Genomic DNA, 24,286 nt, shown 5'->3' with positions numbered 1-24,286 from the left:
GCTACAAAAATCTTTCTCCCCTCTTTGAATTCCCTGTAAAACTCTAGATGAGCTGACCACAGAGGGTTACATAAAGAAAAAAATCAAACTCTTCACCTCTCCTGTTTTCTCCACCAGAGCACCCAGATCCCATGGCTCCTCATCCCCTCCAACTTCTCATTCCAAATACAAGGAAAAGGAGTGTTTAGGTTTACAATCCTCTTTTAGAGGAGGCTAGAAAACAGAAATCGGGTCTGGAATTTTTTTTTACTAGATAGCATAAGAGCTCTCTTTTGCTCTCCCTACTTCCAATCTCCACCAGCTTTCATTTTGTTAAAATAGCTTTTGAAGATCCACCCAAAACATTTTTGATTTATCAAAGGACTCATGACATTCACTCAAGCTTATCATCCAAACCGAAAGTGACATAGCTACTGTATTTTCCTAACCATTCACTCCTTTTTCATACTCCTTTTTCTTTTTTTTTTTTTTACAAATAGTTTATTGTCAAATTAGTTTCCACATAACACTCAGTGCTCATCCCCACAAGTGCACTCCTCCATGCCCATCCCTCCTCCCCCCCACATCCATCAGTCCTCAGTTTTTGTCAGCATTCAAGAGTCTCTCATGGTTTGCTTCTCTCCCTTTCCCCCACCATTTCCGCCCTTCTTCTCCCCCTTGTTCCTCCGTCAAGTTCCTCCTAATCCTCCTATACATGCAAACATATGATATTTGTCCTTCTCTGCCTGACTTATTTCGCTCAACATAACACCCTCAAGGTCCATCCATGTTGCTACACATGGCCAGATTTCATTGTTTCTCATTGCCATGTAGTATTCCATCATATAGATAAACCACATCTTCTTGATCCATTCGTCTGTTGATGGACACTTAGGCTCTTTCCATGTTTTGGCTATTGTGGAGAGTGCTGCTATGAACACTGGGGTCCATGTGCTCCTATGCATCAGCATTTCTGTATCCCTTGGGTAAATTCCTAGCAGTGCTATTGCTGGGTCATAGGGGAGTTCTATTGTTAGTTTCCTGAGGAACCTCCACACTGTTTTCCAGAGGGCCTGCACCAGCTTACATTCCCACCAACAGTGTAGGAGGGTGCCCGTTTCTCCACATTTCATACTCCTTTTTCACCCATCTCTAAAACATTCATATGCTTGACCTTTTGCTCACATCATTTAAATGCATCGATGCAAACAAAACGTTAATTCATTCAATAAATATTTATTGAGGTACCAATTATGAACCAAGCACTGGAGATGCAATGCTTATTTCAAAAAGATCTGCTCTCACAAAGCTTAAGGTCTAACGGAAGAAGTAGATGGTCTTCAAATACTCACATATTTTCACTACAACTGCTTCAAGTACTCTGAAGAAGGAAACATGGCTCTATGAGATCTCATAAAAAGGGAGCCTCTTCTGGACTTAGGCTCAGGGAAGCCTTCCCTGAGGAAGTGACTTGAGGCAAACACTGAAGGCTGTGAATGTGAGAGGCAGTGTATAAAGAAGAATGTGTGAGTATCCAAGTATCTTCAACAAGGGCAGAGTGGCTGGCACACAGAGTGTAGTGAGAGAGAAGCTGGGGAAGGTGGACCCAGGCCAGACCAGGCAGGGCCTTGGATTCTGATCTTCATTGTAGGACCAATGGGAAAACACTGCAGGATTTTAAGCAAAGGAGTTACATGACCATACTTGTAAAAAGAAAACTCTGGCTATAACATGGGAAATACAGTGGATAGATTGAAAGTGGTTGACGTTAAATGGTTAGAAGGTAAGAGATGAAAGCAGCTTGGACTAGAGCCAGGTAATGGAGAAAGAAAGAAAGGTCCAAATTTGGGATAAATTTTAAAAGTAGAGCCAACAAGGCTACTGATGCATTAGATAGAGGAAATGAAGAGGAAGTGACAAGGAAGGCTCTTAAATTTCTCTTTAGTCCGCTGAATGGGTGTTGGATCATTAACCAAGAAGCAGAACTCTGGAAATGGATCAGATCTGGGAGAAAAGTATCCTGTGTACCCTTCCAAATAGCTCTTAAAATTTCATGGAAAAGTTCCCAAGGTGTTACTGCTCTGCTGCTATTAGGTGTTCTCACATGCTTTCCTATATCTTGACACCACAGATTCTGTGACTTCAAAGTTCCTCTACTTGGTAAAAGGCAGTTTTAGGAGGAGACATTCATGAGAACTGATAGAGGGGAACTTGGCCAAGGAGGAGCCTAGAAATTCCCTGTCTATTCTCCAGGAGCAGGAGCCAGGGTCCTCAGGTGAAGCATATGTCTCTCAGCCCCAGTGACCCTTCCGTGTAGCTAGATGCCCATATGCCTGGAAAAGGGTTTGATCCTGCAGGAGCTTGGAAAGGAGGAGGTATTCTTGCACTTCACATTCAAGGGCACCAAGGATGACAGAATCAAGCTGGGGTATAATTAGCTCTAAGAAAATGTTTATTTTTTTATTGATTCTTTTCCCCCAATGTAGACTCCAATGGCAGCAATTCAAGATGGTTTTACTAATGGACAAAATGATGAAACAGTATCTAATACCTTAACCTTGACAAATGGCTTGGAAAGGAGAACTAAAATCTACAATGAAGACAACTTTGAGGAACTCCAATATTTCCCAAACTTCTACGCACTACTGAAAAGTATTGATTCAGGTAAACACTGTTTTCTGACCATGTGGAATAGAAACAATAATTCTAGGAAATGTGTGGGTGAGGTTTTTTTCTTCCTGTTTTTAGTTTCTAAATGCAATCTTCAATGACATATATTGTAACCTCAGAGAAAAGAGTTCACGTCAATTTTTTTTCAAAAGAAGTATGCTAGTCATGGAAATATTTAGGAAAGGATAATCAGGAAAGGTGGAGTTTCAGGATAATTTAATCTTCTTGTTAACAGAGGGTTCATTTATTTGTTCAGCAAACAGTTACTGAACATGTGCTGTGTTTGGGACATTGAGGTGAGCCCTGTGCAGATGAGGAGGGAATTCAATGTCCCTGCCTGACCTTCTCAGCCTCAAATCGTATTGTAAATTTTTTTTTTAAATGCTGTATTCATTTTCCTCTCTTAGTGGGAACAATGTGTATAACATAATTATCCCTTAAAAATGATTCAGATTTTTGCTTTTTAGATACTTTCAGCTTCAGTCTTAAAATGAGTTAAAGTGAACTAAGCATTGGACCACGGCAGACAGGGGCCCAAAACACACTTGGAAACTGATATTTTTTAAAAACACAAAGTCCTTAATGTGCCTTGTTCTTTTCTCATACATGTATATCAAAATAAGTTAACTGAAGATTTCTAAAAAAAAATTTTTTTTTAATGATTTATTTATTTCTGAGAGAGAGAGAGCCAGCATGAGCAGGGGAGGGTCAGAGAGAGAGGGAGTCACAGAATCTGAATCAGGCTCCAGGCTCTGGCTATCAGCACAGAGCCCGACGCGGGGCTCGAACTCACAAACTGTGAGATCATGACCTGAGCTCAAGTCGGACGCTTAACCGACTGAGCCACCCAGGCACCCCTAACTGAAGATTTCAATTCATCTTTCATTTTGATTAATCTTCAAGGAAGATAACAATGGGCAAATTTTCTGTTGTTATTGTCCAGACAGTTGCTCTGCACTGCCTTCTGGCTTTTCCTCTCCCTTTTCAAAGATTCAGCCCCAGATTGAAAATTTGTAATAAATATTTCCCCAAGAAGTGACCTTAGAGTGTGCTTTCATTTCTGGAGAACACCCATTATCCTTCAATTCCAGACATTGGCCAGATGGCACCAGCCCTTCTGCCAGTGTCTGCAGGGCTTATACATCTTGAGGGTCCATTTTGAGCCATGTTGTCCCATTGGATGGCAAATGCCCAGCTCAGACCTTTTGTCTTCTTGGTGAATCACTTGTTAGTGATGAGCATCAGCTTGACACAACACACCTACACAGATGTGACCTTGAGCAAATAATGTGATGGCTGCAGTTATTTGCCAGTGCTTTTCCAGGATTTCTTCCCCATCTCCTTTCTCATCTTTCTTCCCTCCCAACCTTGGGGATTTCATGATATTTGAAAGAGTCCACTATATGGAATATTTTTTTATTTTATTTGTTTTACTTATTTTATCTTTTAGTTTCCTTGACCTCATACTTTATTTCTTTTATTTTTATAGAATTTTAATTTAAATACTTACACTAAGGTCTTTGATAGTACCCACGTTTCTCACCCAAGGTCTGAACCAATGGAGAAAGAATAAAACAGGTCAAGATCCAAAATATTTCTGATACTGGTAAAGACTGGATTGTAAGGATTGTAGAATGCAGCATAGTGTGAGAGCCAAAATTGGACTTGCTCATTCCCTATCCTAAGTCTAATTCTTGGAACAGCCAATCCTTAGGATAGTTTGATTCTACAGAGCATGCATTTTCTCAGGTCCCTGACTTCCACTGTTCCAGGGGAGCAAAAAAAGATCCCAAATTCCTATCAGTCAATAAATGTAGACTAATCGCGCTTGCCTACCAACTTCATCTGTGGGAAGGATGAAAAAATGGAGGGAAAGGCTTGGAGTATTTAGAAGAAATCCTTCATGGCCACTAAAAGAATAGGTAAAATGTGCTCTCCTATAGTACCTTTCTTCAAAAATGGAAATTTTTAAAAATTTTATATTCTATACATATATATTCGGAACTATGGAATGATCAGCCATCTTTTTTTTATCAAGATGCAGAACGGTATGTCAAATATGAAGATTTCTCAGAAACAGTTAATAGTGGTTACCAGAGGGAGTAGGAGTTGGGGGGTAGGAAGAAAACGTTCTTTTCACTATTATTTAACTCTGTACTATTAGAATATTTTTACTACACGCATATATTCTTTCAAATGAAATAAAGTTTAGAAAGTGGTATATACTGCTATTAAAAAAATCAAGCTCACATTAAAAAATAAAGACACATAGATGTTTTATTTTCAAATATTAAGTTTGATTAATGGAAACAGGCCATTCTTGCTCTCAAAAACATACAGCCTGAGGGGCGCCTGGGTGGCTTAGTCGGTTAAGCGTCCGACTTTCGCTTGGGTCATGATCGCGCGGTTCGTGGGTTCGAGCCCCGCGACGGGCTCTGTGCTGACTGCCAGCTCAGAGCCTGGAGCCTGTTTCAGTCTGTCACTCCCTCTCTCTCTGACCCTCCCCTGCTCACGCTGTCTCTCTCACTCTCTCCTAGAAATAAATAAAACATTAAAAAAAAAAAACAAAAACATACAGTCTGAGTAAAGAAAACTCGGTTGGTCACCAATCTTATCATTTCTTTTTGAGTTCATATTACCTCAGGTTGCAAGCTGTCTCTTTATCATCTACTCAATTAATAAAATATTTTAAAGTAAATCTTTTTAGAGAAGTTATAATTGCCCATTTCTGAAAAAGCTCAGTATACCTGTACATTATCCTATATTTCCAATCAAGTCTTATTATACTTTTTGTAAATTAAATATATGTGGGTTCAGCTATAAATGTAGGAAAAAATATTTCTATCAGACGCTGTACTTCATAAACTGACACAAAGAGGAAGCTATGTGCCACTAGTTTTTTAAAAATTCTTTTGTCCTTTTATATAGAAAAAGAGGCAAAAGAGAAAGAAACACTGATTACGATCATGAAAACCTTGATTGACTTTGTGAAGATGATGGTAAAGTATGGAACAATATCTCCAGAAGAAGGCGTTTCCTACCTTGGTGAGAGTCCTGTCTGTTTTGTTTTCACTGTGATAGTTTTCCTTGTCCAGAGTCAGTTAGGGATTAGGCAATAATCACCTCACAGATTTGATCATTCATGCCAAAATAGCCTGAATCATCTGAGTAACCAGAATTGCCCAGCTTGATAATGCAAAAAATAAAATTAACCGGATGTTTTCAATTCTTTAGATGCAGCCTGAGTACAAACATTTCAAATTTATTATATTTTGTCTTATTAACATTTTCTAATATCTCCATGGAGATAATTTCATTAAAATTTGAACTCTTTTTTTCAACTGTGTTTGGATGGTCAGGACTAAAAGAGTCGATTTTGTGTGGTGGGAAGGAAAGAGCATCCGATTAGGCAGCAGAAGGTGTGCCTCCTGGTCCAGNCCACTCACCCTGCAGGGCCTCAGTTTCTGTATTTGTAAAATAAAGGATGTTGTGAACTATAATAGGGCTGGTAAACTACTGCCCATGGATCAAGTCTGGCCCATTGCCTATTTTTCTATAGCACACAAGCTAAGAGTTACTTCTACATTTTTAAAAGGTTGGAAAAAATCAAAACAAGAATGGTATTTTGTGACACTAGAAAACTATATAAAGGGGCACCTGGCTGGCTCAGTCAGTAGAGTGTGTTACTCTTGATCTTGGGGTTTGAGCCCCACATTGGGTGTAAACAAATTAAATATTTATTAATTTAAAAAAGGTAAAATTTTATCAATTTCACATTTCGGTGGCCATAAATGAAGTTTTACTGGCACATAGCCACACTCCTTTGTTTCCGTGCTGTCTATGGCTGCTCTTATGCAACAATGGCCAAGTTGAGTAGTTGCAACAGAAACCATATGGCCCACAAAGCCAGAAATATTTACCATCTGGCCTTTTACAGAAAAAGTTTGCTGACCTTTGATTCTTTGGACTTTGTGGATAAGCTGGGATGTTCTTTGTGCATGCAGGTTGTTTAAAAAAAAAAAAGCCTTTGTTTTTGTGCTTGGTTTAATTAATCAACAAGTACCATTTATCTCTAATGTCCTTTGGAGAAGGTGATCTCATGGCCCCTTACTCTGATCTCTGATAGAGAACGAATTAAACAGAAGAGAAAATCTCACAGGACAGAGTAATCTAGAATTACTCTCTATGAACTTCATTTTTTTCCACATGAAAATACTTTTACTGTTTTTTTTCTGATTATAAAAGAACATATTCCTTTTTAAAAATCAGTCAATGCAAAATTATGTTTAAAAATAAGTAAAAAAGTCATTCATGATACCAGCACTCAGGTGACATTCTGGTTTGTATTCGTCCAGATGTTTTTCTGGGTGTGTGTGTGTATGTGCGTGTGTGTACACCTATATACCTTTGTTGTTTCTTTGTTTTATCTTGTTTAACAAAAAAATGGGCTCATGTTATACATAGGACTTTATGATCTATTTTATTCAACAGATCAAAGACATTGTTTCAGATCAATCATTGCTTCATACCAACACCTTGTAACTCAGAAATTTCATACTTAAGTCATTCATCCTATGGAAATAGATTAGAAATGCCACAAGGCTTAAGTGCAAGGTAGATATTTCCGCTATTATTTATAGCTGTGCTTTCCAGTATGGTATGGGAATAGAATTCATTGTCTCATGTAACTGAGGAGTCCAGGGGTGGGGATAGTCTGAGTTTAGGTTTGTAAAGTCACCAACAGTGTAAGGAATCTACCCTTCCCCATCTCCCAGGATTGACTTTCCATATGTTGGTTCATTCCCAACAAACTTCTCCCCTATGAAAAAAAGATGGCTGGCAATCTCCATCCTCACAGTACAGCAATCCTGGCAGGAAAAGAGCCTCTTTCTCCCAGTGGTCCTACCACTGGATCTCATTAGCCTGGTTTGTATCACATGCTCCTCTCTGAACCAATCACTCAGCCCAGGGGGAAGGGTATAGACCCTGAAGAACTAGGCCTGGGTTATTAAGCCCCACTTGAGGGAAATATGTTGAGAATGGGAAAGGTCTGGATTCTCTAAAGGAAAATCAAGATGTAGTTACAGAAAGTGTTGAGGAAGCCCAGACCATAGGTGTCCATTAAAGGCTTCAACCCTGGACATGTTCTAGCAGTGCCCACAGAGATGTGGAAGAGACTTCTTCAATAACTAAATAGGAGGCTGAATTAAGGATCTCAAATAGTATGGAATAGTGGATTCCTAGAAATAAAATCCATATCACAGTATCTTAATCACAGTGTTAATATTGTAGAATTGCTTTGTGATATTTCTGGTGATGATCAAACAATTGATATCATCTTTCAGAAAATAAAATTATATTTTTTCTGCTTCTCACTCTAGAAAATTTGGATGAAACTATTGCTCTTCAGACCAAGAACAAGCTAGAAAAAAATGTTACTGACAATAAAAGCAAACTTTTCCCAGGTATGATTTACTTAACTATTTTTCTACCTTTTAGCACAATAACCCTTTGAGTGGTAAATAATGACTTTAATAAACATTGATAAACAATGAGAGATTTCAAAAAGTTTTAAAATCTAAAATCCTACCATAGGATTAAATAGCTATAACCTTGGCTATTTTGTGGCTAGTCTTAGCGCAGAAACCTACCCCAAGAAGCATTGAAAAGAAATATAGGTCTCCCCTAAAGATTCTTAGGAGGTAGCTGGTGGGAAAGGAGGAGGCTACATCCCCAAATGGAGTAATTCTTCCTGAAATTTTCCTTTCAGTATTTTTTTCTCTCCCAAGAGCACAATTTCTCCAGACCACTGTCCCTGGTCACTTGTCCACTCCACTGGTTTTCCCCTCACAAGTCTTCTCTGTCCTCTGAGATATTCTGTGCCCCTATATTGTGTGATTCCCCCTTTTGGTTTCTTAACTTCTGCATCTCCACTCATCCACACCACAGAACCAAGCTGTGCAAAGGAGCCTGTTTTGAGGGGGGAGGTAGGAATGAAAAGAGAAAAGATCACAAGTTCTTATGCCCAATTTTGTGCCCTTCTCACAGCGGTTACATACATATATTTCGTGGAATATTATAAAGCCCTTTAAAATGATGTTTTCAAATAGTTTTCAATAACTTGGAAATATCCTTCTGTGATGATGTTAATGACAAAAGCAAGGAACAAAATTATACTGCAACTATGAAGAAAAATGATGCATCAAAAACTATAGAGGGGGCACCGGGGTGGCTCATTGGTTGAGCGTCCAACATCAGCTCAGATCATGATCTCATAGTTTGTGAGTTTGAGCCCCATATCGGGCTTGCTGGTGTCAGCACAGAGCCTGCTTCAGATCTTCTGTTCCCCTCCCTCTATGTCTGTCCCCTGCTCACACTCTGATGCTCAAAAATAAATATTAACATTTTTTTTAAATATAGAGAAAGACCGCAGCACTAGTAGTGGATGTTTTCATGAGATAGTAACTGACTCCTTTCTTCTTTCTTTTTCTTCTATAGTAATAACCCTTTTACTGAAAAAAAAAGAGCTTATTGTTAGACTGCTTGACATTTCCTATTTTATTTACAACAGGGATGTATTGCAGTTTTTTTTTTCTAGTGGTTAGCTACTTTAAGGTTTATGACTTTTTAAAATTAATATAATTTTTAATATAAGATTGCCAGAAGGAAATATAGTTTTTTTCAACTCTTCTCCCCTCGCTCTTTTCTTTTTTGAGGTATAATTGATATGGAAATTAGTTATTTTTAAGTGACAAGTGAGTAAAGATGACAACAAGAGTCAACAAGGGTCTTTTTGACAACAAGGGTCCAACTCTCTTCATTGTGTTAGGGTGACCAGGGATAAGGGAGTGTGAGGAAAAGAGGCAGAAGGTAAGAAGTCCTGCAACAGCCCCAAATTCTTAGGTGCTACTCTGAGTCATAGAGTATTCTTAAAAAATGCAATATTGTAGAGACGTTAAGCAATGATGGAGTTATTTTACTTTTGAATGAAGATTCAAACTTACTTAGGGACCTGACATATCCCACTTCACTGCCTACCTTGATTATAGTAAGGAAAATAATCTATGCTCTAAAGACGTGGTAACAGAAGGGAAAGAACACTCAACCAAAATCTGGAAAGCCAGGGCTTTGGCCCAGCTCTTTTGCTAACTCAGTGCATATCTCTCCCCATCCTGGGTCTCAGTTTCTTCCTCTGTGAAATGGGGGGAGGAAGTTGGACTAGACAATCACTAAGATCCCTTTCAGCCTGAAAAATGATCCGACCTTACACTGGGCCCTTTCAACACATTTATTTCTACATTACAAATTGATTAATAGTTAAGAAATAGGGCTCTAACGACAGTGCACAATCTGATTACAGCACCATCAGAAAAGAGTCACGAAGAAACAGATAGTACTAAGGAAGAAGCAGCTAAGATGGAAAAGGAGTATGGAGCCTTGAAAGATTCCACAAAAGATGATAACCCAAGAGGAAAGACAGATGAGCCAAAAGGTATGGAATTAACAGCTCTAAGTTGGCAATGAAAGTGGGGAAGCAAAAAATTTCACCACACACAGGTTGATAAAAAATGCCAGCCCCACCAAATCTGCGAAATCAGCACCATCTGTAGAGAAGAGATTCAGCACATGGTGTCTTTATCTAAATAGGAATCTTTTTTAATGGCCTTGAGTCTCTGAGAATGGCAAATTGGTTTTATCTTCTGATGCTCTTTACTGTCCAATGAACTTTTGTGATTGGAGAGGAATGCATATGGCTATTGTGCATTGTTTAATGTCTAATCTATGATTTATTAATTTATTAAGCAATATTTCTCTACATAGCCATATGCTACCTATTTAACAGTCATGAAAATTTATGCATTTAACAGAGCCAATTTCCTTAATCATTTATAGTGATAGAAGTGTGACAGACACTTTTAAGGACCTGATTAAAAATCATAAATCCAGTATATCAAATTTCCCTAAATAATCTAAATATCTTTAAAAGCAAAAAACATACATTAAACTAGCCCAATAATTATAAAACTTATGTTTTTATCATTATTCTTACACATTCCTGGGGTCAATTTTTCTCTGACTTAGTAAGTTTATGTGATACAAAATTTACTTCTTCCTAGGATTTTAGAAAATTTACTACATCCTTAAAGAAAAAAATCCTAAGCACAAGGAGGGGCACAGAGTAGGGGGAAAGAAAGAAAAAGAAAAAGACCCTATGAGGATGCAAGTTCTAAGTTGTTAACCCTTTTATTTCAGATCATGATGTGGGATCTGGTTGCATAGGCCAGTGGTTCTAGCCCTTTAAATTATGAAGTGTGTTAGTTATATCATGGAAAATATATCTTCTGAAACTCAGTGTCTTTACCTGAAGTTGTGAACAGATGACTTAAACCTACCTTATTCTTCTGCCATTATGATATATTGACCCCTAATGTATAATTGGAATGTTACTTATACCTATCCAATCAGTGTCTCATTAGCAGGGTCATCTAGAGGTTTTATTCCCTAGAAACTGAGGGAGTGGGCCAGTGCTGTCTCTCAAGGGCAGAAGAGGTGTGACATTCAGCTACTTTATCATCTGAAGATACACCACGGGCTCTCTTTTCATTATTTATTATGTATAATCATTAGTGGCAATGAACTAATGGACTTTGCTTATTCCTTTCTGGATGCCCTGAGACCACAAATGCTGATCATGTTCATGGTATAGCTCTCAATTTTGAAGGGACTGCTTGACCTATTTATAGGTTCCTAGTCTCTCCTCATCCTGTAGATAGAAACAAGTTCACATGCATATTTGGTAATAGATCCTGCTTAACAGTGTCAGTATATAAGGTTAAAAAAAAAAGCAAACTAGCTATGTATTTAATACCTTATAACTTATTAACAGCAAAAAAATTACCGACAATTTCTCATTTATGTCACAACTATCTTTGTTAACACTTAATATCAGTCTTTTCCATTTATGTAAAATGATTCTGATTGTGGTGGTGGTGATGATTTTATGCCCAAATTAGTATAGCTTGGGCTGTAGGAGCTCCCCTGTTCCTCCTTTATCCTTTTAGCACTATGCCCAGTAGTTTTTAAAGTATCTTTGCTCTCTGGCAACAATAGGCTAATTCTATATTCACTGAATTTTCTCATTCCAAGATTAAAATCAATTCCTCTTCAAAGATTTCTAGTTCCTTTTTGTAGAAAATATAGAGACCTGGACCTGGGTTATATAGGTTCAAATAAGTAGCAATGTGGGCCCAAAGTACTGCTTCTATTCCATTGGGATTTTTTTGAGAGAGAGGAAAAATATTTTTTTCCTAACATATCAAGTTCATGTTGATTTTTCCTATCTTACGAGGCTTTATATTATTGTATTTTTTTCTCTAGCATGGATTTCATAGACCATCACAATTGTCTCCTACATCAACATAGCTGACATATCAACTCTAATTGTTTGGTGTAGTAGCCTGTGTTGAGAAAGGTTATGATCTTGCCTCTGGGCTCAGGAGGAAAGAACTTGGGAACGATTAATTAGTAATGGTTGTCATGGGCATAGGAAGGTGGAATTGGTAATATACATGCCATGTTTACTGACTCTGTAGACCAGTCACACTGCTTTGATACTTCCCTAGGTCTACTTTGGATGAATGGTAAACTTTTTAAAATGTCTTTTTAAAAAATTATAGCAAAATGCACATAATATAAAAATGATCATACTACCATTTTTAAGCGTACAATTTAGTGGCATTAAGTACATTCATATTATTGTGTTATTATCACTACCATCCATTTCCAGAACTCTTCTCGTCCTGCAAAACTGAAATCCTATAAACATCAAATAAAACTTCTGATTCCCTTCCCTCTTCAGCCCCTGGCAACCACGGTTCTACATTCTATTTCTGTGAATCCGACTATTCTAGGCACCTCATATGAATGGAATTATATGGTACACGTGTTTGTGTGACCAGCTTATTTCATTTAATTTAATGTCCTCAAGGATCATATATGTTGTAGCATGTGTTAGAATTTCCTTCCTTTTTAGAGATGCATAATATTCCAGTGTGTGTGTGTGTGTGTGTGTGTGTGTGTGTGTGTGTGTAGGCAGCACAGAGCACTGCAGTTTACTCCCATAGAAAACCAGCATGCTTAGGTCATTTCCTCCATGAGCAACTCATGTGTAATGCTTGCATTTCCTGAAGACAGTAAGCCACCATCTAAGACTTTTGACTGGCAGAGGCAGCATGCTCAGTGCTTAAGATAACATCTTCTATCACTATGCAAATATTCCTGGGAATGGATGCTGACAGGTGTTTTTGCTTGTGTTAGAAAAATATCATGTAAAAAGAGTAATCTGAGGGAGTTGATTCTTGGTAGTCTACTATTCCTATTTAGGATGTATTTAAAACTAATGATGAGGTTAGGTTTCTTTTCTCATTAGGAATTCCATCAGATACTAAGGAGGACAGAAAAGAGTAAATTTTCACCCGTTTAGTGTTACTGTTTGTCATGGCTCTTCTGAAACATTAGGAAGAGGATAGGAATTGGGGCTAAAATTAGTTCCCTCTCCATTATTTGGAGATTTAATTTATTTATACTACCCCTGACCCCTATTACTCTGAGATGAGGAAAACTGATTTTAGTATAATTTAGAAAACAACAACCTCAGCTTAAACCAAGAGCCAACATTTCTTGAAAACAAGTGTAATCCCCAAAGTGCATGTTATGACATATACCTTTGTATTGACAATTGCTTTGCTCTCATTTTTCTCCTTTAAAAAAATTTTTTTATGTCTATTTATTTTTGAGAGAGAGAGACAGAGACAAAGCATGAGCAGGGGAGGGGCAGAGAGAGGGAGACACAGAATCTGAAGCAGGCTCCAGGCTCTGAGCTAACTGTCAGCACAGAGCCTGATGCAGGGCTCTAACTCACGAACCACGAGATCATGACCCTAGAGGAAGTTGGACACTTAACCAGCTGAGGCACCCAGGTGCTCCTGCTCGCATTTTTCTCAAGAATATTTTGTTTCTGTTATAAAACCACTGAGACAACACCTATTGCCCCTGGACAGAAAAATAAAGGCAGTCCTGGGTAAAAGCAGGACTTACTGAGTTTCCTGAGACGTTTATTCAGCTATAAGTAGACATGTATTCTGAAGGGATGCCTGGTACCATGCTCAGGAAGTGGACCTATAGAAGAAATATAAGAACAAATGCTTACCTCTGAGGACTCAAGCAAGCTTTGAAATGATTTGAGAATGTTCTTAACCAATATACAGGCAAGCGTAACACAAGCTACATACGTGCACACATATCTCCCTTACTGATGAGTCAGGAATGTGTAGAACAAAGTTGGAAGACATTACAGGGCAGAGCAAGGGATGAGGTAATGATCTAGCTAAAACTACTTTAAAAAATAATGATAAGCAGACACATTGTCAGAAATGTTTGTAAAGAGTCTGTCTGGATCTTGCAATGTGGGGTGATGGCCCCATCGAACCACAGCAAATATTTATTAACGATGCCAAGCATATGCTGGACCCTCTGACGAATAGGAATAATAATGGGAATGGGAATAATAATAATACCCTCAGTTTATCTCAGCCTTCAATTTACAGCGCCTGTTTTCATGCCTCTTGTTTTAGGATTAATGTAAAAAAATCCAACTGAATTTGAATCCTTTGAATATGGTTAAGTTAGACTATTTAAAGTCTTGCATTCTACAGGGACTTACACTAAGAATAATCTTTTGGGGGGCTCCTGGGTGGCTCAGTCGGTTGAGGGTCTGACTTTGGCTCAAGTCATGATCTCACAGTTCATATTATCGAGCCCCGCGTCAGGCTTTCTGCTGTCAGTGCAGAGCCTGTTTCAGATCCTCTGTCCCCCTCGCTCTGTCCCTCCCTGGCTTGCATGTGTGCGCTCTCTCTTTCTTAAAAATAATAAAACATTAAAAGAAAAGAATCATTTTTTGTGGCTCCTGGGTGGCTCAGTCAGTTAAGTGGCCACCTCTTGATTTCAGCTTAATTTCAGTTCATCAGATCAAGTCCCAGGTCTAGCTCCCTCCTTAGGATGCTCTCTCTCTCTCTCTCTCTCTCTCTCTGGCCCTCCCCCATGCTCACTTGCTCTCTCTCTCTCAAAATAAATAAATAAACTTCAAAAAAGAATAATCTTTTAAAACACTGATTTCTAATTGGTACAGTCATTTGAATGATTCCATAATTATTCCTAAATTTAGGGATATGCCAGTGAAATCAAATTTATTCTAATTTCAACCATATTTATAAAGTTATCTAATTTTTCAAATAAATTGCTCTCTGGAGACTAAAGAAAAGTACTTTAAAACTTTATTCCATGATCTAAGTGTGTCTCTATTTGCCAATTCGATGTTTACTCATTCACTTCTGCTCTATGAGTCACTGAAAATCTTTTTTAAAAAACCATCCAAAGGATAAGATAAGCATTAACATAGTCAAAAAGTCATTCCAGTGCTATCATTTGTCAGGTTTATGGCCAGATTATGGAAATAGATGAAAAAAAGTGATCTCTACGATAGCTCTCACCTACATATTCTATTATTCCCATATCTTCCTTACAGAAACCAGAAAAGGGAACGTAGTCTATTTAATTAATAAATGGCTATCTCATGTGGATGCTGTTATTTTTAAAGCAACATAAGAGGAGACAGTTTGTGCCTTTAGTCAAGCCCCAAGCCATTCTGCTAACAATGTCCAAAAATAGTAAATACAGTCTTCTCCCCTGTGAGTCAGCAAGGCTGCCAGGAGCTAAGTGCAGGCACAGGAGGCCTACCATCAACACAGGTTTTTCGAGGACAGCAGAGGAATGTTTCTTCCCATATATAGGAACCATGAACCTTCTTTTTAGAATTCACCCCTAAATTATAAATAAATAAACCAAGGCTCAGAAGATGAAGTGACTCACCCATGATCCATAGCCAAAGAGCGGCAAAGCCAGGCCTTTAACCCTTGTCCCTTGACTCCTATCCAGTACTCAATCTGAGCATTTCTTCTGGGCATGTAAAGTGTCACCGTTGTGCAGAAATTCTCGAATGAATGGCCGTGCGGCCCATGTTGGCATCCGTGATACCCATATCACTTACTTTGTTTTATACAGTACAAAACTGCAATCATGTAATCTTTATAGAATTTTAGGCCTATCAAACTTAATTTTTATAAGCACTCTTCAGAAGATCTAATATCTTTATTAGGTCTATATAATCTATTGAATACTAGGCCCAGTATTCAGTAGATTAATTCTATCGATTTCTACAGTGTTTTTTTTTTTTTTTTAATGGGGCTTGGGTGGGGGGACAGATCAGGTCAACATATCACAGTAAGGACAAATTCATGTATAAAAAAGAATATTTCTTTGGCATTGCTGAAAACCAGAACAGCCAGGAAAGGAGGGCTGCGTCTTGATTCTGGCCCTCTTCCCATCTGCTTCAGCATATGTTTTAAAGCTTGTGCCATATTACCTCAGCCATGAGCTATTTTTTTCCAAAGGAAACAAAAATAAATTAAAAAAAAAAAATAGCCTAGCTTTCCAAAGTGGACTCTCATGGGCTTTTACCGCACACTGTGTAAATAAAAGGTTTGCCTTACAGCCCCCAACAGGAGGAAATGTAAATAGGAACCAGCTGCTTCTTTCCAAGAGCAGAGGAACACCTGATTTTATCCACCTTGTTACCAGGGCTCCAGGAAACATGTGGACGTCTCAATACTGAAGGCAATGGTTCCCAAATGCTGCCCCACATTGGAATCACTTCAGGACCATTTTTAAAAAATGATGTTTGGTGTCTACCCAAGGATATTTTAATTTAATTCATATGAGGCGTAGCCTTGGCATCAGGATTTTTAATTTTTTTTAAGTTTATTAATTTTGAGAGAAAGAGAGGAGAGAGAGCACAAGCAGGGGAGGGACAGAGAAAGGGAAAGAGAGAGAAAATCCCAAGCAGGCTTTGTGCTGTCAGTGCAGAGCCTGATGCAGGGTTTGATCCCACAAACTGTGAGATCATGACCAACATCAGGATTTTTTAAATCTCCCCTAAATGATTCTAGTGTGCAGCCAAGTTTGAGAACCTCGGTCTTGCTGACCAGCTTGGGAACAAGAAGAGGCACTAAATCATTCTACTCTAAAAGATGAATTTTACCCAGCTACACTCAGTACAGGTTCCAGATTCATTCTGGTTCAAGACCAGGCTCTGACCCTTACTCAGCTGTGTCCCCCTGGGCATGTCATTTAATCTCTCTGAGCCTTCATTCCTTCATGAGTAAAATGGAACTAATAATGCTTATTTGGTAGAGCTCTGTGAAGATTAGATAACATACAGATACTAATATACAGTAGTAACATGGAGTATATGTAGCACATCTGTAGGTACTTTAAATTGTTTCTGCTATAACTATCATTTAAATTCAGAATTCAAATAAACAATTCATTTTTTGTTAAAGAAAAAGAAATCTGTACCGTTTGTACTTTGAAAAATTGTATCTGCTGGGGTGCCTGGGTGGCTCAGTCAGTTAAGCATCCAACTCTTGGTTTCAGCTCAAGTCAGGTTCTTGCAGTTTCATGAGTTTGAGCCCTGAGTCGGGCTCTGTGCTGGCCGTGCAGAGCCTGCTTGGGATTCTCTCTCTCCCTCTGTCTGCCCCTCCCCCACTTGTGCTGTCTCTGTCTCTCTCTCTCAAAATAAACAAAACAAAAAATTTTTTAAATATATTTTTCTTCTGATTAAGATTTGGCTTCCATATAAGAAGACTTTACCTATTCACTTATTCAACAAATATTTATTGATAAACTATTCTGTGTCCAGCTTTTTTCTAGGCATGAGGGCATATCATAAGAATATTATTTCACAAGAAATATTTCTAAGGGGGGAAAACAAACAATAAACTTACATAGATTATATGATTTGGTAGAAAATGATAAGTGCTATGGATAAAAATAAAGCAGAAAAGGGGGTGAGGGTGATGGGGAGGTCTATTTTAAATTAGAGGAATGGTCATAATCATATGTTATGATCTACATACAAGATAGTAGTTTAGTTTTTAAATAAATTGCAGTATAGTTTTCTTCAAGCTCAGTAAACTCAGTAATATCAATATAGTAGATAAAATTGCTTCTCGTACATTTCATACTTCTTAAATTTTAATATTTTTATAGGAAATTGGTTCCTGAGCAAAAGCAACCTAACAAGATGATCCCCCCTATTTCAAACTGCTTTAGGCTGGGTTGCTTCTGAAGCACACCCTGAGAGGAGTTGAGGTCAAATTTAATTGGTAGATCACCATGGCGGGGGGGAGGTGGTGCGGGGGCTAGGTACACGAGACAGGAAAAGAAAGGAGAGAAGCTCATAGAAGGTGGTTACACTAGTGGGCTTCAGCTGTGGGCAACTGAGGCTTCCCTCTGAGGATCTCTGGGAGGTTGTGTGGAATGTTCCCGAGATATAAGGAATATAAGGATATAAAGATATATCATATAAGGATATAAGGAATATATAGCATATCTGGAATAAGGGAGACATAAAGGTGGAGCAACTACAATGTCTGCTATGCTATAGCAAAAACCCATATTTATTCTTTACTATCCTAATTCAGAATTTTTAACAACATTTTTAACACAGAGACTAAGCTTAGATTTTCCTTTTCTCAAATAAGCTTTCCATATTATGATATATCATAAATAATATTGTGGGACAAATGCTTAACATTACTTAAAGAACAAGACTATTTTCAAACATTCTTAAAAGTTTCAGAAGCCCTAATTACTTAATGTGCTAATGACAAATTAGCTATTTGTTAAAGCCCTATGAGACCCACTACTTTAAAAAAAATTTTTTTACATGTATTTATTTTTGAGAGACAGAGACAGATAGAGCACAAGTGGGGAAGGGGCATAGAGAGAGGGAGACACAGAATCCGAAGCAGGCTCTAGGCTCTGAGTGGTCAGCAGAGAACCCGATGCGGGGCTCAAACCAAGAAACCATGAGATCGTGACCTGAGCCAAAGTCAGACACTCAACCGACTGAGCCACCCAGGCACCCCATGAGACCCACTACTTTGATTTAAACTTTTTAGTTGCATTCTCTAGAAATAGTCTACATTAAGATTTCTTTGTTCAAAATGCCTTTTCTAATTGAATTAATTTGAAACAGAGAACATTGTTTTTATGTTACCAAATGCAACTGATCTGCTCAACGAACAGGCAACAGATAATGAATATCCCTATATTCACTGTACTATAATGTTATAACATCAGCTGAGAGGACATTGGTCGTCCATATGCTCTAACATTTTTAAAAACAAAGCACTGAAATCAAGACTTTTTTTACACAGCTGACTGAAGTGAATAGGGGCTGAAAATGGTAGATCTTTTCTCTTGTCCACTAACCCCTTTTGTGTAAGATTTTCTCTGTGCTTCTTTGGGATCCAGATAACATGGAGCCCCGGTAGTGAGGCAAGAGTGGGCTTACAAGATCAGAAAGAAGGATGCTCAAGAGCTCACATAGGTAAATGCAGCCGTGGAAACTGGAACATCAGCAAACTCTGAGACAATTATTGTTCATGACTGTAGTCAGATGCACCCAGGTTCAAGCCTGGCTCTACAACTTACTAGCCATATGACCTTCAGCATATTACTTTATCTCTGTCTCAGTTTCTTCATCTGTAAAATGGGTATGAAAGGGACTGCCTTTAAAAAGTTGTTGTGAAGAAAAAAAGAGATACTGCATTTTGGAGCACAACACACAGCCCTTGGCACATCGTAAGCATTCAGTACGGGTAACTCAACCAGTAAGTCTGGGCAATAGATGAGGTAACGGGGCTTAAGGGGGCTCAGAATGAGTGGTCACCACATGGAGTTTTGGCAGTCATTGCTTCTTGCAGAGCCCCTAGACTTAGAAGGCTTCTTTTCTTAGGCCATCCAGAATTCTCCAGATTACCTGGTCCCTTGATGCAGACACTCTGAGCACTAGGGACCGCACCTGGTTTTAGAGATGGCTGATTTCCTTGAGAGAGAACAAGCCTACATCAGTATCTATGCCTGAAGATAGATCTTTGCTTTCCGACAGTGCAGGTAGCAGAAGCTTGGGAAGACTAGAGTCTAAATTCTACTTCTGTTATTTCCTCTGTGGCCTCAGCCAAGTCACTTAAACTCTCTGAGTGTTAGTTTCCTTATCTCTAAGTGGATGATAATGCCCACCTGCAGACAATGATGTATTTAAAGAGCATCACAGAGCACATGCTTATCTTACTGCACATGGGGCCCATGGGAGAATGTTTACATCCAGGGGAGTTCTACTACAGTAAGGCTAAGGTTCACATCCAAACCTTGAAATGAGGCCCAGGTCATCTCTTCATCTGAGTTGTTACACATTCCCTACCAGATTGGGCAGAAGACTTGTATAGTGGCCTACACAAAGCCACAAATTGGACTTTCTTAACATAACTTATTTGGTGATGGAGTCTTTTCAGCATCTGCCACTCTGATTTAGTGCTTGACCTGAGAATACTCCTCAGTTTGGAAGAACCATTCCTAACCAGACATGATGCAGTCTAACAACTGTAGGCATCCGGTGAACTGAATCAAAACTCTTCTCTGCCAGGACATCAGAATGCAGTTACATGTACATGAATAATGGCTCTTTGACACTTACTAGTCTGCCTGGTCCTGTGTCCTGGAATCTCATCCCTACCCATCCTCCACAACATCCCCCACCCCACCCCCACCAAACATACACACTACTTCGTTAAGGACACCACCTCACAAGTGCTCGATGAGTCCAGCGTTTATGGTTCTAAACAAGAGTGTGGTCTTAAAAAGAGATGCAGTGATATTTTATGAGTATTTGCTATGAGTTCTCTTCCCTTTTCCAGGGAAAACGGAAGCCTATTTGGAAGCCATCAGAAAAAATATTGAGTGGTTGAAGAAACACAACAAAAAAGGAAGTAAAGAAGGTAAGGATTTAGTATGGTTGCAAACTGCCAACCTCACCCATTTGTCAGGGGTTCTTGTTAAAGAAAGTTTCCCACCATCAAACTGGACTAAAGTCTTCTGTCAGAGTCCAAAAAGACTCCAGGATGCAGGAATAGAACCTCCATTTCTTTTATTTTTCAAAGCCACCTCTTGAGCAAAGGCCTTTTCTTTTACATTTTATTATGAAATATATCAAACAAACGTAGAGAGAATATTATAATGAATCCCCATGTATCCATCAACCACCTTCAGTAATTATCAACATTTTTCCCTTTTCCTGGAGTATTTTCATAAATTCTTTAAGTTTATTTATTTATTTTGAGAGAGAGAGAGAGAGAGCATGAGTGGGGTAGGGACTGAGAGAGAGAGATAGAGAGAGAGAGAGAATTCCAAGTGGGTTCCACACTGTCAGTACAGAGCCCAATGCAGGGTTTGAACTCATGAACTGTGAGATCATGACCTGACCCAAGATCAAGAGTCAGATGCTCTAAGCAGCCGACTTTGGCTCAGATCACAATCTCAAGGTTCCTGAGTTTGAGCCCCATATCGGGCTCTGTGCTGGCAGCTCAGAGCCTGGAGCCTGCTTCAGATTCTGTATCTTTCTCCCTCTCTGCCTCTCCCCTACTTGAGCTCTGTCTCTGTCTCTCAAAAAATGAATAAAAATGTTAAAAAAATAAAAAAAAGAGTCAGATGCTCAACCAACTGAGCCACCCAGGTGCCTCTTGGGAGTGTTTTTTTTAAAAAGGGAACTTTCTGACCACATATGAGATGGACCCTGCAATTACAAAAGCAGTCACTCACTTAAGACCCAGAACAAGACTGTTCCTGTTCTGAGTACCAGAGATAGGAAAACGTCAGATGCAACCCCCCTTTGCCCTCCCTGGCCTCCCAAGGAGCTCCCAGCACCACTGAAGCTACAGTTGGCCCTGCTCAGTGCTATCATAGACAGGTGCAGTGGGCAAAGGTGGCACCTTTGTGTAAGGAGATGTGCCCCCCAATCTCCTTACAGGGATGGATAGCACTGAAAGAAAGGATTGCAGGAAAGCTAAGTAACAAGAGGTAGAGGCAGAGGGAACACTGGGTGCCAAGACATAAAGAGACAAAAGAAAGTCATGTGTTCCAGGACCTGAAGCCACTCAATTTCCCAGGAACACTGGGTGTCTGTGGAAAGGATCAGCAGCCACAGGAGGGAAGGTGTGTAGCAGCCAGATCAGGAAGGCGTTCGTGAGCCCTGCAAAGAAGGATTTAGCCAGAGGAGCCTAAATTAGGACTTAATTAGGTTAAGAACTGAGAAATCTCTCTGGTAGCAGTGTGGTTATAGATTAAAGAAATAGGCCCCTAGAGGATTGGACAGAGATTGGAGGCAAAGATCTGGAGCAGAAATGATGGGGCTTAAACCAAGGCAAGACAGAGGAAATAAAGAAGGGAGAAACTTGACAGCAAAATGGAGACAGAGGAGTCCAGAGTGACTCCCAGGTGTCTGTGTGAGCAATTGCCAAGTGATGCTTTTAAAATGAGACAAGGGGTGTTTTCCAGCTTGAAAGTGCATTCAAATCACCTGCAGAGCTCTTACATGTCCTGATATCCACGGCGCATCTCAGGATCACTAGAGCAGAAACTCAACGGAAGAGATGCAGATATCAGAGGGCGCCTGGGTGTCTTAGTCGGTTAAGGGTCCGACTTTCGCTTAGGTCATGATCTCGCGGTTCATGGGTTCGAGCCCCACGTCGGGCTCTGTGCTGACTGCCAGCTCAGAGCCTGGAGCCTGTTTCAGTCTGTGACTCCCTCTCTCTATGACCCTCCCTTGCTCACACTGTCTCTCTCTCTCTCTCTCTCCTAGAAATAAATAAAAACATTTAAAAAATTAAAAAAAAAGAGATGCAGACATCAGTATTTTTAATCCTTCTCCCCCGTGGTTCCACCGTGTGGCCAAGTTTGAGGATGACTGAGATAGAGAACACAATGGGAGAAAAAGGTTTTTTCAGCTCCTCTTTAGCCTACGGTCTTGTTAAATTGAGTGAAATGGAAATAATTATCAGCTTTTCACACATACTTTATTTTATCTGGTTCAAAATGATGTGAATTTCCAGGTTGTCAGTTCCATTGAAATTCATATGAACCATATTTCATCAAATCTGTCACTGATTGAAAATAACACCATTGTTTCACATACCTCTAAGGAAGAAAAATTGTAACATGCCATCAGTGACTGTGAAGACTTTAAAATGTAAAAAATGGGGTGTCTGGGTGGCTCAGATGGTTAAGTGTCTGACTTCGGCTCAGGTCATGATCTCAGAGCTCAGAGCCTGGAGCCTTCTTTGGACTCTGTGTCTCCCTCTCTCTCTGCCTCTTCCCTGCTCATGCTCTGTCTCTCTCTTTCTCTCTCAAAAATAAACATTTAAAAATTTTAAAAATAAAAAATGTTTATCATAGAATGAGTATAATTCAGAAAGTTACCAAAATGCATTCTGAAATCAATGTTAATTTGATGGTTCAACAATTTAGAATACTTATGTTATTTCTTTCACTGATTAACCTGAATTAGACTCCTGGTCATAACCCGCAACATCCTGAAATATAATCTTCGACTTCCAGAAATGATAAATCTAGTCAAGCCTGGAACCCTGGTGCTTGCATCCCCAAAGCACTGTGAGCAAATTTCAGAATGACAGTGTTGAGTTCGATGCTCCGAAGTGAGGGTGATATGCAATATACCTCCCTGAAGGCAGAAGCAGAAAGCTCTTCCTCCATTGCCTTCATATGTGCTCTGCTTGACCTAGGTCATCTCTCAGAACCTGTGGATCTCGTTCCTGGGGTCACGCAGTGGCTGCAGCTGTGTGAGCAGGGAGGCTAGTAGCTCTGTTAGTTCTGACCTTCCTTAACCTCTGCTCATGCCCTTCGCTGGGCAGCGGTCTGGATGACCTGCCTCTCCTTCCCAAATCCAGGAAAGGGAGGTCCATATGATGTGCTGCTGAGAAGGATGATGAAACTTTATGCACCCTTAAAAAAGTCTGTACTTTTAAGAAAATGAATCACAGCCCTTTCTCTTTTGAGCCTAATAACCTTAAAACATCTGTTTAAGATTAGCAAGGTGACTACTGACTTGTGTAATCTAACAGCCAGCTAGTGCTCCCATGGCACACAGTGAGAGCGGTCGTAATGATACAGATTTTCCATTTCAAAAGAAAGCAAAATATTTTCCTGTTTGTCCATTCTAACCGCCCGGACCTCTTCACATCTGCCCTTGAGCTGCCTTTTGTCCCATTAAAGATGTTGACCCTGCAACCAACTCAGATAAGCCAGGACTAATTTGAGCCAGTGGTAATCAAGAGGCGTCTCTTTGTGCCCTACGAGACTGGAATCAGCTTGTGACGTGCACACAAAACATATGTTCAGCTTGATTCTGTTTTGACCTGATAGTTAAGGAAAATAAAAGCCAACAACAAAACGCAAGCACTTACTGAACGTTCATTCTACATCTGTTAGTGGCTTCACGTTCATTACTTCAAGGCTGTAGGGTAGTCAAGGTAGTGACAGAGAGATCTGGGTTCAGAATCTGACTCTACCATGACCCAAGCAAGTGACTTCCCTCCTCCGTCCTGTTTCTTCATCTCTGAAATGGGGATATTAATGCTTACCTCATGGAGTTTTGCGAGGAGCG

The 24,286-nt window shown here is 39.4% G+C and overlaps 1 protein-coding gene across 1 annotated transcript in view; it reads left to right on the top strand.

Annotated features, from left to right (window-relative positions):
* SCG3 (secretogranin III) overlaps positions 1 to 24,286 on the top strand; it is a 35,934-nt gene that overhangs the window by 8,866 nt on the left and 2,782 nt on the right. Inside the window, exons 7-11 of the mRNA XM_077764397.1 lie at positions 2,466 to 2,643; positions 5,578 to 5,694; positions 8,031 to 8,114; positions 10,010 to 10,141; positions 20,526 to 20,606. Coding sequence (XP_077620523.1) covers positions 2,466 to 2,643; positions 5,578 to 5,694; positions 8,031 to 8,114; positions 10,010 to 10,141; positions 20,526 to 20,606 — 592 coding nt within the window. The remainder of the gene's footprint in view (positions 1 to 2,465; positions 2,644 to 5,577; positions 5,695 to 8,030; positions 8,115 to 10,009; positions 10,142 to 20,525; positions 20,607 to 24,286) is intronic.

This window comes from Crocuta crocuta, unplaced genomic scaffold (genome assembly GCF_008692635.1).
Source record: "Crocuta crocuta isolate KB4526 unplaced genomic scaffold, BGI_CrCroc_1.0 scaffold102, whole genome shotgun sequence".
Classification (NCBI taxonomy): domain Eukaryota; kingdom Metazoa; phylum Chordata; class Mammalia; order Carnivora; family Hyaenidae; genus Crocuta; species Crocuta crocuta.
This window is presented reverse-complemented; position numbering and strand designations above follow the sequence as displayed.